Source organism: Thalassophryne amazonica, chromosome 8 (genome assembly GCF_902500255.1).
Source record: "Thalassophryne amazonica chromosome 8, fThaAma1.1, whole genome shotgun sequence".
In the NCBI taxonomy this organism is placed as follows: Eukaryota; Metazoa; Chordata; class Actinopteri; order Batrachoidiformes; family Batrachoididae; genus Thalassophryne; species Thalassophryne amazonica.
The window spans coordinates 89,520,118-89,538,646 of NC_047110.1; the positions used below are offsets into that span (position 1 = coordinate 89,520,118).

The following is an 18,529-nucleotide window of genomic DNA, read 5'->3' on the forward strand; positions in this document are numbered from 1 at the left end:
CTACGCGATCAAATGCTTTTAAAGCATCTAAAGACACCACAATTTCTGGAACATTGGTTGATGAGGGGCTGTATAGCACATTCAAGAGACGTCTTATGTTTGAGAATAAATGTCTATTTTTAATAAAACCTGTTTGGTCAGGTGATATGATATGTGGCAGTGATTTTTCCAAACATGTAGCTAGTAATTTGGAGAGGATTTTAATATCTGTGTTTAAATGGGATATTGGTCGGTATGACCCACACTTAGACGCATCCTTGCCTGGCTTTAACAAAAGAGTTATGATTGCTTCATTAAGAGAGTCAGGTAATTTGCCCTCTGACAGAGCATCATCAAACATATCTAACAGCAGCAGGGCTAGTTGTATAGAGAATCTTTTATAAAAATCGATTGGGAAGCCATCCGGCCCTGGTGACTTGCCGTTTTGCATGGCCGAAATGGCAGAGCTGACTTCCCTCAATACGATTGGTTCATCCAGGCATTCTCTTTGATTAGAAGATAGGGTAGGGATTTCCAGATTTCTGAAAAAGTTATGAAACAATGTTGTGTCCTTTAAAGATTCTGAGCTATACAAATCAGAGTAAAAATCTTTAAAAATATTATTAATTTTTAAGGGGTCTGTTGTGGTCCTTCCCATTTCATCTTCAATTTCTGAGATAATCTGTGCAGCCGACTTAGACTTACGTTGATGTGCCAAAAGACGTCCTGGTTTTTCTCCCTGCTCATAATATAACCCTCACGATCTCATAATAAGTCGTTCGGTTTCAGATGTAGATATTAAGTTATACTGTGTTTGTAATGATATTCTTTCCTTATGAAGTAAAGCGCTTGGGGATGTGGAGTTTATCTTATCTAATTCAAATATGGCTTCAGTCAACTGTTGTTTTTGTTTCTTTCTTTCTTTATTAATATAAGAAGAATATGCTATTATTTATCCTCTAAGGTAAGCTTTAAGGGTTTCCCATAACAGTGATGGGGACACATCATCAATTCTATTAGTTTCCAGAAATCTATTTATGGCTATTTCGATTGAAGTGCAGAATGTGTTATCCGACAGTAGTGTGGAATTAAAACGCCATTGAGGCCGACAACTGTAGTTTTGGCGGGAGCCACTGGTTTTGAGGCGATGGCACAATGATAAACTGCACTCGGAGAGTGTTTAGACACTGTAGCTCAGGCTGCTAACAGAGGAAGGCATTTGGAATTGACTTTTGTCCAGAGGCACCTGGTGACCAACTCTGAACCCCCCCCCCCCCCCCCCCCACACACACACACACACTTTTCCCAATCACCATCGATTTGAAGTTGGAAGGTCCACTGTTCACGCACAAAATAACATTTTACTCTTTACTCAATCATTCCACTTACCTGCTTTCATTGAATGACATAATATTTGTATATATTCTGTGTCATTTCATGCATGTGGCCAGCCTCAACAAAATAAAAATGTACCCCCCCCCCCCCCAAAAAAAAACTATAAAAATTGGACCAACCCTGACAAATGCAGTGATTAGTTGGAGTATTATGTCAACCATAATAAAGTACAGAATGTCACATCTCACAGTGTGTGCAAAGCAGTTTAATAAATTCCTGGATCCACTCTGTCATCTTGGTCCGTTTTGCTCCACTATGCTTTATGAACATCAGTTTGGCAGTTTTTAAGTACTACAGACAAATGGGGGAATACCCCAGTCCACCTTCAAAAATCTGCCTGCCAATTTTCTCAGATGACACCCCCCACCCCAATTCAACAACCTTGAGTTTTCTATTATGCAGGTAATTCATTTTGAAGAATCTTAAAAAATCTCAAAGAATAACATTCTGAAGTAATTTATAATGCAACAGGCATCAGCAAGGTGTCAAGAGAACCAGAATTATAAGTATTAATTCAACAATGTCTCTGTATTTTAAGCAATACATTTATCATATGTTTTGCATAATGTATGAGTAGTTGTTATACTCCGATATGAAATATTATTCATTAATCTAGTCATCGTCATCATCTGAATAATGTGAACAAACACGCTGGTTCTTGTTGCATTGCTGTACAAATCAAATCAATTTTATTTATATAGTGCCAAATCACAACAAACAGTCGCCCCAAGGCGCTTTATATTGTAAGGCAAAAGCCATACAATAATTACAGAAAAACCCCAACGGTCAAAACGACCGCCTATGAGCAAGCACTTGGCGACAGTGGGAAGGAAAACTCCCTTTTAACAGGAAGATAAGAAGATCATTTGTAACCTTCACTAATGCTGTTTCTGTACTACTATGATGAATTCTGAAACCTGACTGAAACTCTTCAAATAGACCATTCCTCTGCAGATGATCAGTTAGCTGTTTTACAACTACCCTTTCAAGAATTTCTGAGAGAAAAGGAAGGTTGGAGATTGGCCTATAATTAGCTAAGATAGCTGGGTCAAGTGATGGCTTTTTAAGTAATGGTTTAATTACTGCCACCTTAAAAGCCTGTGGTACATAGCCAACTAATAAAGATAGATTGATCATATTTAAGATCGAAGCACAGTAGGGCTTCCTTGAGCAGCCTGGTAGGAATGGGGTCTAATAGACATGTTGATGGTTTAGAGGAAGTAACTAATGAAAGTAACAGACAGAACAACTGGAGAGAAAGAGTCTAACCAAATACCAGCATTACTGAAAGTAGTCGAACATAAAGATATGTCTTTGGGATGGTTATGAATAATTTTTTCTCTAATAGTTAAAATTGTATTTGCAAAGAAAGTCATGAAGTCATTACTAGTTAAAGTTAAAGGAATACTCGGCTCAATAGAGCTCTGATTCTTTGTCCGCCTGGCTACAGTGCTGAAAAGAAACCTGGGGTTGTTCTTATTTTCTTCAATTAGTGATGAAAAGTAAGATGTCCTAGCTTTACGGAGGGCTTTTTTATAGAGCAACAGACTCTTTTTCCAGGCTAATTAAAGATCTTCTAAATTAGTGTATAAGAACACATATCGGCACAATTCAGTCCTGAAGTCAGACAGCGACATTTCCTTGGGTGAAAGCAGTATAGATGTGTGAGATCTTTCACTTCCACAGGAGCCACCTCTCCTTCAAAAAAAAAAACACAAAAAAAAACCCAACAACAACAACAATACTGGAACCAGTAGTCCCTGTTCATTACTAATGGGATTCCAAAACTGAGTTTGAGGCTGATGGCTATTTGCCCATATTGCAGTTTGGTACTTTGCTCATCTTGCATGATGCTTGAAAGCATCATGCAAAAGGTTTGTCAGTCTTGATTGTATACAAATAACCCAATGCATCTAGTGAAGTACTTGCAGTAATGACAGGAAATGAGAAGCTTTCCTGAGTTCAGGCCTTCTTTGTTTGGAAAGAGTGCTGCAAAAACCTCATCATTCCGTGTCTGAGCAACAGCAAAAATAGCTGTTTTGCCTTCTGTTGTAGGATTCTTCACCACATGAGCTTTTCCTGTCCTAGTCCCAAGGGGTTTGAAACAAATCACACATTTGTTTTTGCCTAGAAAACAATATTTCTTCTCTGGTGGTTCATCACTCATAATATCTCTATGATGGGTTCAACGATTGATTACTATGTCCGAAAGACAGGATTGGGAAACTTACATTTTATTTCTCACTTCATCACATTGTATTAGCTCCAAATAAATAACTGTATTAATGTAAAGAATGGGAGTCTGGCAGTTTCATGACAAAAACCTTAGATCATATATAGAAAAAGTATTTTATGCATACTGCTCAAAAATGACAATGCAAATATTTCTGCTTTTTCAAGGATGTTAAAATATGAAAACCCACACACACAAATGCAAGCAAAAAGAGCTTGAAACCCTTCAAATATTTTCACAATCATCCATTTCGTGATCCATAGAGCCCAAGGGTTAAAAAAAATAAGGTTGTGTTTTGTTGGACAGGGGGAGGGTTACTCAAATATACAGACCTCTTTCTAAGGTTTGCTGCAGAACTGTGAACAATACTGCAGGTTTATTCTCTTCTCCTTTCTGTTAGGTTGGAAAGAACACCATAAAGCTTTCACTGGCCCTGGATTTGCCACTGAGAACATTTATAGGATGTATGTATACTGCAAAACTCCCTTCTAAAAAAAACTATTTTTAAATCTGTACCTGCCACTGTGCTATTAAATGTAATCACCCACACACCATTAAATTATCTTACTTTGACAGTGTCATAAAACAAACATGCAGTTTGAAACAAATTCTACAAAGTATAAATTCTGTTTTATTGTCTAAACAGTGTTTGCTGTCAATTTGACATGTGTCAGGAAGGGCATCCAGCGTAAAACCTGTGCCACATCAACCTGCGGAGCCACCTTGGATTTGCTGTGGCAACCCCAAGTCCAAACAAGAGCAGGTGATGGTCTAGTGGTTAAACATTGGGCTTCAGACCAGAGGATGCTCAGTTCAAAACCCAGCCAGAACAGAAAATCATTAAGGGCCTTTGGATAAGCTCCTTAATCCCAAGTTGCTCCAAGTGTGTAGTGAGTGCCTTGCATGGCAGCACCCTGACATTGGTGTGTGAGTGTGTCTGTGCGAATGGGTGAATGTGAGGCATGATTATAAAGCACTTTGAACTTTTGATGCAGATGGAAAAACACAATATAAATGTAGTCAATTTACCATTTAAGAGATCAGCCGAAGGGACTTACTTTTTTGAATTTCTGTGAAAATAGCGGAACTGATGTTTGTTTGTTTTTTCCTTGTTATGAACCCTGGTCATGTTTCACTGTGAAAGTGCAGCTCATGTTTAAGACACTGAATGTAGTTTGAGTCATCCACGGATTATTCTTTTGACATGACCCTGGAACGTAATTTAAAAGCTATTTATTAATGACCCGAGACCAGTAAAAAACATTCTATTGGACCTGCATTAATGGAAAATGTCCACCAGGTGGAGATAGTATTGTTCCATTGCTATGGAGGACACGATGATGACCAATTTGTTGCTTATATTAGTAGATATGCAACAGGTTTCTCATCATGTCCCACAGCAGACTGTACTCAAGGTTCTTGAAATGGAGCAATAACTCCACCTGGTGGACATTTACCATTAATGTAGGCACAGTAGAATTTTGCCAAGAGCTGTAGTTCATGTATATCTCAGACCATACCCACACATTTTCATTTCAAGTCAAGCTTGATATGGTGACATGGAAAAGGGAGGGGGGGGGGGGTAGACAAAATTTAATATAAAACAGTGTCACAGAGCTTGCATTTCTTATTATTGCATTTATTGCACTTGAAATTATTGAGTCTGGTTCTAAATGTTATCAGCCCTGTTACAATTTTTGTCTCTTTTTAACTGTATTTGTGCCATGTACGTACATTATGTATCTACGAATAAAGATGATGTATACTCAACAAAAATATAAACGCAACACTTTTGGTTTTGCTCCCATTTTGTATGAGATGAACTCAAAGATCTAAAACTTTTTCCACATACACAATATCACCATTTCCCTCAAATATTGTTCACAAACCAGTCTAAATCTGTGATAGTGAGCACTTCTCCTTTGCTGAGATAATCCATCCCACCTCACAGGTGTGCCATATCAAGATGCTGATTAGACACCATGATTAGTGCACAGGTGTGCCTTAGACTGCCCACAATAAAAGGCCACTCTGAAAGGTGCAGTTTTCTCACACAGCACAATGCCACAGATGTCGCAAGATTTGAGGGAGCGTGCAATTGGCATGCTGACAGCAGGAATGTCAACCAGAGCTGTTGCTCGTGTATTGAATGTTCATTTCTCTACCATAAGCCGTCTCCAAAGGCGTTTCAGAGAATTTGGCAGTACATCCAACCAGCCTCACAACCGCAGACCACGTGTAACCACACCAGCCCAGGACCTCCACATCCAGCATGTTCACCTCCAAGATCGTCTGAGACCAGCCACTCGGACAGCTGCTGAAACAATCGGTTTGCATAACCAAAGAATTTCTGCACAAACTGTCAGAAACCGTCTCAGGGAAGCTCATCTGCATGCTCGTCGTCCTCATTGGGGTCTCGACCTGACTCCAGTTCGTCGTTGTAACCGACTTGAGTGGGCAAATGCTCACATTCGCTGGCGTTTGGCACGTTGGAAAGGTGTTCTCTTCAACTCTATGCGAAGGAGATGTGTTGCAGTGCATGAGGCAAATGGTGGTCACACCAGATACTGACTGGTATCCCCCCCCAAATAAAACAAAACTGCACCTTTCAGAGTGGCCTTTTATTGTGGGCAGTCTAAGGCACACCTGTGCACTAATCATGGTGTCTAATCAGCATCTTGATATGGCACACCTGTGAGGTGGGATGGATTATCTCAGCAAAGGAGAAGTGCTCACTATCACAGATTTAGACTGGTTTGTGAACAATATTTGAGGGAAATGGTGATATTGTGTATGTGGAAAAAGTTTTAGATGTTTGAGTTCATCTCATACAAAACGGGAGCAAAACCAAAAGTGTTGCGTTTATATTTTTGTTGAGTGTATATAACCGTATGCCAAAAGATATTAAAGTGTTAAGTCTGATAAGTGAAGATGTCTGGAGTCGTTAAGCAGACTCTACTTCAGTGTTCCTACATTCACCAAAGTTCATGTTTAATTTTAAGCCTGGTGCACAAACCTGTGCATCAACACGCGTTGTGTTGCTGTGACACATGTTGTGTGCTTGTACGTGTTCATCAATCATATGCAAATATTTTACGCATACAGAATGTAAAGATGTGTGAAGGAAATCAGAAGACTGTGATGTAATGTTTGCCGCTCCTTGTGTGTGACACATAGCTGATCTTGTATTTCATGCAGGTGTGTTCCTTCTGGCTCCTGTCCTCATGTCTACAGCACCACCCAGCATGTGTACGGCCTTGAAGACAATCAACAATAGCCTCAGCCACAGGCGACGGTTCATGGTGAGATTATAGCACCTGTACATATGGGGTGGGGGGACTACTGGGATTGCTGTGAGCTGGAAAAGCCAAATGAATCATTATGAGGAGCTCTTCATAGCTTCCGTGAACTGTGGTTATTTCCAGTTCTGCTGCATTCAGTCACTTCCTGGGTACATTATAGTCCATGGACCAAGCAGGTTTTTCGGTACTACTTAAGGGTAATGAATATCATTTACAATCCAGCCTCAATGTACTGTGGCCTACACAAAAAAATGTATGATGGCCATCGCAGGATGGTAGCTGTAGGTCAGTGTCAGTTTGTACAGGGGTCAAAAGTTAAAGTTGCTCCAGTTTTGGTAAAAAGTGATGCAAATTATTAGTTGAGTTGACAGGGTTTTAAAAAGGTATAGTTTGGACCATGTATCATCCTTACTTATCACGTTACGGGGTAACATATGTCACATGTCATAGAATCCAATGGACGTTGACCTTGTTTGACCTTTACTTTGGAGACCAAGCATTCAGCACTGTCAAAACTATCCCATTTATTAATCCGATTAGCTCAACCAATAATTTTCATCACTTTTTACCAAAATTGGAGCAACTTTAATTTTTGACCCCTGTACAAACTGAAACTGACCTCTGTCACCATTCTTGCTGTTTTTATCCCATAACTCCATAGAATTCAGTCACAGATAGTCCAAACTATACCTTTTTGGAATCTTTATGATCAGGCAAATAATGTGGTATAGTTTTCCATATGATTGGAGCATCTCTTCATTTTGACCTCTGTGTAATTCTTCAATTGACCCCTACCTGATCACCGATTGAAAATTCAAGTGGCCAATCTGTTTTTTGCTTTTATCACCATTTGCATGATTGTTTCACTTATCTGCTGCACTAATAGTCCAAACTATACCTTTTTGGAATATATACGATCAGACAAAATGATGTGCTATGCTTTTCAATATGAATGGAGCATTTTAAAATTTTGAACTCTGTGTAAATCTTCATTGACCCCTAGTTGGCTACAGCTGCCACCCTGCGATGGCTACATACATTTTTGTATAGGTCATAGTAGACTGAGGCTGGATTGTAAGTGTTGTTTAGTCCCCTTAAGTGGTACTGATTAGGTCAAAGTTGACTGCTGATTTACGGACTAATAATGCAAATACAACTTACTTGACACTTTTTGTTACTCTGCCAGTAGTTACAACATATTCTCAAATTTGATTTCAGGTGCGGAATCATAACGTAACCCCTGAAAATTGGCATTAATGTTCCACATGAGCTGCTTTTCTTATTTTTATTTTTTATGCTGGAAGTTTAGCAAATAGATAGATAGATAGATAGATAGATAGAAATACTTTATTAATCCTGAAGGAAATTATGTGGCGGTCTGTTGCTCCTATTCACACAAATGAAACACACATATTAAAAGTGCATATAAAAGTAACAATAAATAATACAGCACAATAAAATTCAAGTAAAAACGTAGAAGGAGTTTAAGGCATTACATGGTCCATTTACAAATGACAGTGTTGTGGTGATTTGCTTTCAAAGCAGCTACAGCGAGTAATCATGACCAGATTTATGATAAAGTGGTGTGTCAATCAGCATGACTGAGTGTGTCACCAATCATAGTTCACCAATGAAGCCTCAGAGCACATCTCAAAGAACCATAACATCCTTCCTCTTGGTGGATCAAAGTGATTTTCATGCTTGGAGTAAAGAATGATAAAATCAAAGCACTGGAATGCAGAAGATCAAGATCAGTTAATTTATTAAATTATACTGCCCGGGTCTAGAATGTCCGTGCTCATGAGAATACCATAAAATAGATACTAAATACAGTATAAATATATGTACGTATGTATACATAGCAGCCCAGTCTTACATTTTTTGTTCGTCCTCCCGTCACGAAATGATTCAAATTTTCGTGATGGGGTTTTTTTTTTTTTTTACTCACTATTACTAACCCTACTCCTACCCCCAACCATAACCACCCCACCCACCCCCGCTGCACTTTTAATTACGTGCAGCCATCACGGTATGAATTAGAATGAATTCCTACTCCCATGACGAAAATTTTGCACTTTTTGTGACAATATGATGAACCAATAGATTAATGTATATTTCGTGCTGCTGAATCACAACAATCCGTGAGACTGGATTGATACATACACACACATATATATATATATATATATATATATATATATATATATATATATATATATATATATATATATATATATATATATATATATATATATATATATATATATATATATACACACACACACACACACACACACACACACACTTTCCCATTCACTTGAGACGTATAGAATGAGAAAGTTGGTCCAAATGTTTGACTGGTGGTGTATATTTTTTTAAGTATTGGGTTGACTGACTGACTGACTGATTGACTTTTACTAATTTAATTTGCAGGAATAATATGTCACCACTTATTAGGCCAAAGTAGATCACGATGCTGGTTTTGGCTATAAACCAATGGATGTGCTTTATATAGTGGATAAGATTTGTTTGTGAAGAATCATTTTGAATTCCCACTGAAATGTATTACTGGTTTTTACGGGGCATGGCTACAGACTCTTGACAAAACACAGATGTAGGAAAAAACAAAACAAAACAAAAAAAATGTAAATTTACATTTGTCAGAACATAGCAGATTCCTTAAAAACAAATGGAGCCATGCACCTAAAGATACAGTCCATGTGGAAAACAGAAACACACATTGGGCCCTATCTTGACAATCTATAAAATGTATGGTGATTTGGGTTACATTCACCTCCTTTTTGCTTCTTAATCTCTGTAATCTGAGTGCAAATTGGAGCACTTTAGGGCCTGTCCACACAGAGACAAGTTTAGGCATATCAGCAAAAATTTTGCATCATATCAGACGGAACTGGTGTTTTTGGAGCCCAAAATTCTACACTGTGAAAACAGGTCCCAGAGTGGATAAGTCTCAAAATGCTGCCTTTGCAGTTTTGTGTGTATGATCAATACACAACTTTAGTGTATTGGTTGTACAATGGTCGACCAGTATATGACACTGGCCATGTATTCTTCTTCTGTGTATGTATACAGCACGCAAGCAAGATGCACATGTTCCGCTTCATAAGCCTGGCATATATATACTACAGTGTTTTCAGTCATTTTCAGTAGTTTTGTGTGTATGCCATTATTTCTTTGGATGGTGTCATGTTTATCAAACACTTTTTTGAAAACAGCAAAGAAAACAATCATATAGGGAAAGTTCTATTTCTGTGTGGATAAGGCATTAGGCTCTAAATTAGTCATGAATGTGTTTTGAGTATAACATGAAATAAACCAATTGGATTGTCATCTGCCATCCACTTTAAGAGTTGGAATACGCTGGGAGTACAGCACTCAGGGTCAGTGAGAGGTTTCCTGGTGAGTTATTGGATCTATGCCAACCAGAGCATACAGCAAACAGTGGCCACCAAATCTCCCTGAGGTGAAGCAGTGAGGCAGTAAAGTGAAGTTCAGAATTTTTTGCATTTTTGTATTTTGTTTAATATATTTAAATTCATCTTCATTGTGACAAACAAGGTGCACATGTATCAGGAACCCGCCTGTCTGAGTATTGCATCCTTTTAATACACTGCACTCAACTTCACACCAGGTTTTGGTGGACTATGGTACAATTACTTTCTGCTTCAACACAATACCAATGCACCAGCACTGTGCCCGATTATACCTCAATTTAAGAACAATACAACCATGGGCACACGAGTGCAGCTCTGAAGGTGCAGAGTGCGGAAAAACTCAACTGTATCAGGTGGAAGCTACAAATGTCACGCATTTCACTCTAAAATGGAAATTACAGTTATGCAGTCACCAGTATTTGTCTGTCTCTTAGCAGTATTATTCATTATGTTTTCAGTTGGGACAGAAGAATTTTTATATTGAATGATCGATCATATCAAGGTGAATGCTGTAGTAGGAGCCAGGAACAGAGTCAATTTAAACCCAAAAGCAGGTAGCCAGGACTCAGATGTATAATTGCCAAATTTGAATTATTTGGCAGTATCTATTTTTCTCACATTACATTGACATGGAGAATGTCTTAAAAACTAATAAACTGATCTTGATAAATGTTTCTGTGTAGGCTCTCAGTTGTCCAGGTGGTTTCCATAGTAGAGAAGCTTGAATCTTCGACTGGACTGGGTTGCTTGACATGAGGACGTTTTGCTTCAAATCGCAGAAGCTTCCTCAGCTAAAATTCTTGCTCTGGTGGTCTGACTTCTGTCTTGACTCTTGTAGAGAAGAATAATCAAGAAGTCACAAAAGCTGGAGTTTTAAAACCTAACCAGGCCCCTCCTACCGAGAGGCAGACTGCTATAGGCTAGTGACTAAACAATAGCTCTAATTAGCACCTATTGTGCTCTAGTTAGCACCCTCCTGTCTATCTGGTCTCTTTGTTCTCTGGGACTTCTGCACTTTGTCCAGGGACCATTGTGGGTACCCACATACTGTGAGGGCTTTCCCTCACAGTATGTGCCCTCACAGTATGTGGGTACCCACGATGGTCCCTGGACAAAGTGCAGAAGTCCCAGAGAACAAAGAGACCAGATAGACAGGAGACAGAGAAAAGAAGAGGAGGAGTGTCTCTCCCTTATTTAGCAGGAGTAGGGGAAAAACTACAGAGGATCTTCAGACAGCACAAAATCCCAGTTTACTTTAAACCGGTTAACACCTTGAGACAGAAATTAGTTCACCCTAAGGACAGGATCCCTAGTTACAAACAGAGCAATGTAGTGTATTCTATCAGATGTCAGGAAAACTATAACGAACACTACATAGGTGAGACTAAGCAACCTTTACACAAAAGGCTATACCAGCACCGCAGAGAGGGCGCCAGTGGACCTCAGTCTGCAGTTCATCTCCACCTTAAAGACACTAACCACACGTTTGAGGACAAGGAAGTTAAAATATTAGCCAGAGAGAAGAAATGGTTTGAGAGAGGGGTCAAGGAGGCATTCTTTGTGAAACGTTTGAAACCCAGCCTTAACCGGGGAGGGGGTCTGAGACATGCTTTATCCCCTGTTTACAATGGGGTACTCAGGTCAAAGCAGTTTCAGTCTTTTGTTCATGGTAATGAGTCATTCACGTCATCAGCAGAGTCGTCAAGGGAGCCATCAGGAGAGGGACAGCTGCCCTGTCATTAGGAGGGTGCTAACTAGAGCACAATAGGTGCTAATTAGAGCTATTGTTTAGTCACTAGCCTATAGCAGTCTGCCTCTCGGTAGGAGGGGTCTGGTTAGGTTTTAAAACTTCAGCTTTTGTGACTTCTTGATTATTCTTCTCTACAAGAGTCAAGACAGAAGTCAGACCACCAGAGCAAGAATTTTAGCTGAGGAAGCTTCTACGATTTGAAGCGAAACGTCCTCACATCAAGCAACCCAGTCCAGTCGAAGATTCAAGCTTCTCTACTATGATCTTGATAAAAGTAATGAGTGCACATGGAGTCCAAGTGGATCTCGGGGTATATATCTACATGTATTTTCTGAACCGTTATACTTATTCAAATGGAATTTTATGCAATTGTCACTAATACGAGGTCTGTTAGAAAAGTATCCGACCTTTTTATTTTTTTCAAAAACCATATGGATTTGAATCACGTGTGATTGCATCAGCCAAGCTTGAACCTTCGTGCGCATGCGTGAGTTTTTTCACGCCTGTCGGTTGCGTCATTCACCTGTGAGCAGGCTTTGTGTGAGCACTGGTCCACCCCTCACGTCGTTTTTTTATTGCGAATAAATGTCTGAACGATTTGGAGCTTTGCTGCATCAATTTTTTTCAAGAAACTGTGAGAGACCTCCAGGTGGACACCGTTCGGAAAATTAATATGGCTTTCAGGGACGATTTTATGGGGATTACACAGATTAAGGAGTGATCCAGACGGTTTAAAGACCGCCCACAACTGCTGAGAGCGTGCCGCGCTCCGAGCGCCGATCGACAGGCTCAAACCCCGCTGAAATAACCAGATCATTTCCAACGTGAAGGCTTTGTTGATCCGGGACATCGTCTGACTTTCACAAAAAGGCAGAAGGCGTGGATATCAGCACTTTTTCGGCACATTCCACTGTTTTCATGGAAAGAAAAGCGGAGGGACGCGCCACGGAGCCGTTCATTATGCGGCACAAAACCACCTCCTTGTTGGTCTCACAGGACCCGGTGGAGCCACATGGCACAAAGCAACGCCGTGATGAAGCCTCACAGGACATGTTGGGGCATGTCCAGCTCATGCTCAATTTCTCGGATAATCACACGACTGAAAAGCAACCGACAGCCATCTGAAATCCACCTGAAAGCCGTCCTTTTATTACAAGACTCACACAGTGTAAAGCCAACATTTATGTGTCAAGACAATATTGAGTGCACGTAAAAATTTTTGTAAAAATGGAATATTTTACAAAAGCACATTTATCTGTAAACACCAACACACGACACATGTCACATTAACTTGTTGGTTTACATAATGAATGACTGAACCAATCAGTGTTTAACAGAGGCACTTTTACCCAAAATCCTTTGCGATCTGTCTGTGTTTGTTACAAAACCTCAGAATTAGTGCATTATTCAACATTAAAAGATATATGTTATAGTTTAACTTTGTACAAATGACAGAATTGACATTAATGGAGTTATTCTATCAGTATTCACACCAAACCATAAGTGAGCATGACTTTATTTTCCAAGACGTCCGCTTGACGTTGTAATTGGTAGAGAGGTGGTTTTGTGGCTGCTCTGTTTGCGTCTATGCTTTAAGCCATGTAGTAAACAAGAGCTTCCAGCAGGGTGCAGCATGTTCAAACATAGAAGTGCAGGCTCATTGTTTGGGTCTTTTATCGCTTTTGATGCTTCCAAAAGCGATCGTGGTGTTAAAACTCAAATTCAGCTTGTTAGTAGTTGCAAATGTACCAGAGACAATACTGGAATTTATCGGTTATCTGTAACTTCCGATACATTTTTGGGTGGTTTATCGGTTTATCTTTATCAAAGATAACTTTTAAGTTATCTGATTATCTGTTATCAAAGTTAATTTTTTGGTTATCTGTGCCCACCACTGATCAGTGCTAACCAATAATCCACCGTGCCGCCATCTTGATGATAATTAAGTTGCTGTATTTGAAGAAACAGTGAGCGTGCAGTGTTATTCGAACTGCAAAGTTTCTTGTTTAACTTTAAATCTGTGTATTCTTCAAATGACACATTATTCTGTTTGAAATATTTCTATTTTTTTTGTTACAGAAATACAACTTCCCCATCAACTACACCATCAAGGTCCACTATGAGGAAATCTTCAAAGTGTCGAACATCAGTAAACTGGTAAAAGGCAGTGACAGTTGGTTTGTTTATTCCACATCAGACTCTTGGTCAGCTGTTTATTGTCCCTGCCTTCTTCTGCTGTCATCATCAGAGGTTGGAGGTGGATGGGGTGGACAAGCTGGTTCTCCAGAGGTTGTGGTTCCAAGTCAATCAAGGCGTGTTGAAAAAGGTGTAGTCTGTTTGAAATGCAATTTATTTTATGGTAATTTAGATTTTTTTGAGTATTTTAGTTGCATTTGAAATTGTTCCATTTTGTACAGTTTATACATATAGTTTTTCCCCTTGATTTGTCACCTAAAGTTAAGTGTCCCAATAAAGTGTCTGTCCAAAACGTACCACCAGAATGGCTTCAGTTCGCCATGACATTAATGCTACACATGAACGCTACGGGTGGAACAGAACACCATTAGTCCAAAGGATATTCTATCATCTTGTGTTTTTGTGTTTCACTGTCTAACATGTGATGCATTTAGTTTGGAGGGCTGTGCCACAGAAACAGCAATTTTGTTTGTCATTAGCCAGTTTATCACTAGATACATGCGAATTTAATTGTTCTTGGCTTCTAACATTTTTTTATCAGGTTCTACTAGACCCTCTTCACTATGAATGAAAGAAACCAGTTTGGTTGTTGGTTTGTTGTTGCCAAAGAATTACACACTGATAATGTCAGCAGGACGTACAGTGCATCCAGAAAATATTCACAGCACTTGTCGAAATGGATGAAATTCATTTTTCAAATTTTTCAATAACCCAGAATGACAATGTGAAAAAAGTTTTTTTTTTTTTTTAAAGACTTTTGCTAATTATATATATATATATATATATAAGTTGTATGCAAAAGTTTGGGCACCCCTGATAATTTTCATGAATTTTCTTTATAAATCATTGGTTGTCTGGATCAGAAATTTCAGTTAAATATATCATATAGCAGATGAACACACTGATATTTGAGAAGTGAAATGAAGTTTCTACTATTTACAGAAAGTGTGCAATAATTATTTAAACAAAATTAGGCAGGTGCATAAATTTGGGCACCCTTGTCATTTTATTGATTTGAATACATTTAGCACTAATTATTGGGGCACAAAATTGGTTTGGTAAGCTCACTGACCCTTGACCTCCTTACACAGGTGAATCCATTCATGAGAAAGGGTATTTAAGGTGAACATTTGCAAATGTTTCCCCTCTTTGCATCTCTTCTAATGAATGGAAACATGGGAGCCTCTAAACAACTCTCAAATGACCTGAAAACAGAGTGTTCAACATCATGGTTTAGGGCATAAGTGTCAAACTGATTCCAGAAAGAGGGTGCAGGTTTTCTTTGTAACCACCCACTGCACCAGGTGATTTCACTGATTAACTAATTCCATCTGCTCAAAGTGATGTTAGTTCAGTTAAATATGTTGTATTTAACTGAAATTGCTGATCCATAATTTCTGTTTTGCTTGATACTCTGTTGTACTTGTGGGATTCCAAGCCTGACTGACTGTTATGATGATTTCCTTAACAAGCACACTTGACAACTGTACATAAGGTTTAGATAGATAAATAGTAGACACATAAGGTCAGACTTTTTTTATTTTATGGTTTACGGACCCGCCAACACGATTTTTGGCATTTTAAAATAAATTTAAATTCCGATTTAGGTTTTTTTTTTTTTTTTTTTTTCGCCGACACTAAATGGTCCATCATGGCCAGTGATAAATGAAAAATAAATTCCCTTTGCCATTTCGCACTTTAGGGCCTTTCACACCGGACGCAAAGCATTATTTTTAATGAGACGCGTTGCTTTTTAGAGGCGTCAGAAGCGTTGTGTCAAAAGCTTCTGACGGGAGCGCGCATTGCCGCTTGTTGAAAGGCTGACACTGTCAAAGTTCAACCCAGTCCAACTTTCGCCGCTCTGAGCTGTGACATAGCTTCGCGCTGTCCAATAGGAACGATGCTTCGGGCTAAAACACGGAAGACTAGTGGCAGAAACCACTACCATCTGTACAAAACAGATCAGTGCAGAAACCACTGATCTGTACAAAACAGAAATGTGTCACAGGACTGCTCATTTATAGAACAGTTTTCTGAAGAAAAATCCTTGTAAACGTTTTCTATCTCAAAATTTGTGATTACTGTTTAAAAAGTTTAGAACACATAATTAAAATAGCTAAATAAATAAATAAATAAAAGGTTCTTTAGAAACTTTTCTTCATCTGTAAATTCAAACCACGTGTAACCTTGGAGATTTATTTTTAGACAAATAAAATAACATGGAAATTTGTACAATTTTTTTTAATTTTGGTAGATTATTCATATCTCATTTCAACCAGAAAAACGGACACTGTAAATAAACACAAATGTTTATTATAAATGCAACAGGAGATAATTTAAGAATGACTGCAGTGTGCTTGTAAAGTAGGATTTCTGTGACATAAACCTCATGATGAATTTTTTTTTTAATTGAGTCATTTCAATTTGTAATTTCATCAAAATTTGTGATTGGCTTTAATGTTGTGATTAGGACAGAATAATTTCTAAAATATGAATTTGACTAGTGATTGTGAATGTTTTAAAATTATGCACAATAAGGGGAGAGCTTCTACCTGTGAAAATGTCCTTTGACTTTGATTTCATGGACATTTTTAATGATCCATTCATTTATTGTTAAAATATAAAATGAAACATCTTTTTAAAAAAGTAACAAAATATATGCTGTTTAAAGAGCCTTTTATTTAGAAGCAGGTGAGGTTATGCTGGATTCTCTGGACCAGATGAAGGTCTCTTCTGCAGCTTTGACCTCTGTTGTTGTTGAAGACACTTTTCTCCTATTTTGAGGAATTTTGTATTTGCAAAATACCTGTGTACAAACACAGGAGAAATTTAAATTTATTTTTATTCCGAATCCCGAGACAAAATTTTGATCGGAAATGTTCGTAAACCAAATAATAAAAAATGTCTGGCCTAATATAAAATAATATGCCCTTATTGTCACTATACTCAGGATACAGTGAGATTGCAGGTGCCCTTCACAGTAAATCATTTAACATACAAACATAAAATAATAAGTCCTGTATACCCATACACACTGATAAAAACAGTCTCATATACATGAAAAAAATTGTACATTTTATCAGTTTTTTTTCCTGTTTATGTTCAGTCTGTCAATTATTGTTTGAAAAATCTGGAACATGATTATTAATAAACAGCCTGCACAAGAAACACTTGGAGAAACTGCATGTTGCTTAACTCACAGCTTCATAGTGGAGCTGCACAGAAAAGGCTTTTGTAAAGGGAAAAACTTACTCAGGGTTAAAAATATTTTCATAAAGCAACGATGATTCAAGACTGGAAAATGATGAAGATTCTAAATAGCAGACAATTTCAGATAAACAGTGCTTTGAAAATAACAATATAAAGTAATGCTAAAATACCCTCTGCCGTACGAGCATTGTCTTCTTTATAATTTGCAGTTGTTTAATTGGTATCACTATATGTATGTGTATATGTATGTATGTGTGTATATGTATATGTATGTATGTATATGTATGTGTGTATGTGTGTGTGTATATATATATATATATATATATATATATATATGTATGTATATGTATGTATATATATGTATGTATATGTATGTATATATATGTATGTATATGTATGTATATATATGTATGTATATGTATGTATATATATGTATATATTCTCATTAGTTACTTCATCCAAACCATCAACATGTTTATTAGACCCCATTCCTACCAGGCTGCTCAAGGAAGCCCTACCATTATTTAATGCTTCGATCTTAAATATGATCAATCTATCTTTGTTAGTTGGCTATGTACCACAGGCTTTTAAGGTGGCAGTAATTAAACCATTACTCAAAAAGCCATCACTTGACCCAGCTATCTTAGCTAATTATAGGCCAATCTCCAACCTTCCTTTTCTCTCAAAAATTCTTGAAAGGGTAGTTGTAAAACAGCTAACTGATCATCTGCAGAGGAATGGTCTATTTGAAGAGTTTCAGTCAGGTTTTAGAATTCATCATAGTACAGAAACAGCATTAGTGAAGGTTACAAATGATCTTCTTATGGCCTCGGACAGTGGACTCATCTCTGTGCTTGTTCTGTTAGATCTCAGTGCTGCTTTTGATACTGTTGACCATAAAATTTTATTACAGAGATTGGAGCATGCTATAGGTATTAAAGGCACTGCACTGCGGTGGTTTGAATCATATTTGTCTAATAGATTACAATTTGTTCATGTAAATGGGGAA

At 38.0% G+C, this 18,529-nt stretch overlaps 1 protein-coding gene across 2 annotated transcripts in view; it reads left to right on the plus strand.

Annotated features, from left to right (window-relative positions):
• The window catches only part of il34 (interleukin 34), a 137,581-nt gene that overhangs the window by 78,757 nt on the left and 40,295 nt on the right, over positions 1–18,529 (plus strand). For both annotated transcript variants that reach the window (XM_034176961.1, XM_034176962.1), the window contains exons 3-5: positions 6,806–6,909; positions 14,194–14,271; positions 14,363–14,440. In XM_034176961.1, coding sequence (XP_034032852.1) covers positions 6,806–6,909; positions 14,194–14,271; positions 14,363–14,440 — 260 coding nt within the window. The remainder of the gene's footprint in view (positions 1–6,805; positions 6,910–14,193; positions 14,272–14,362; positions 14,441–18,529) is intronic.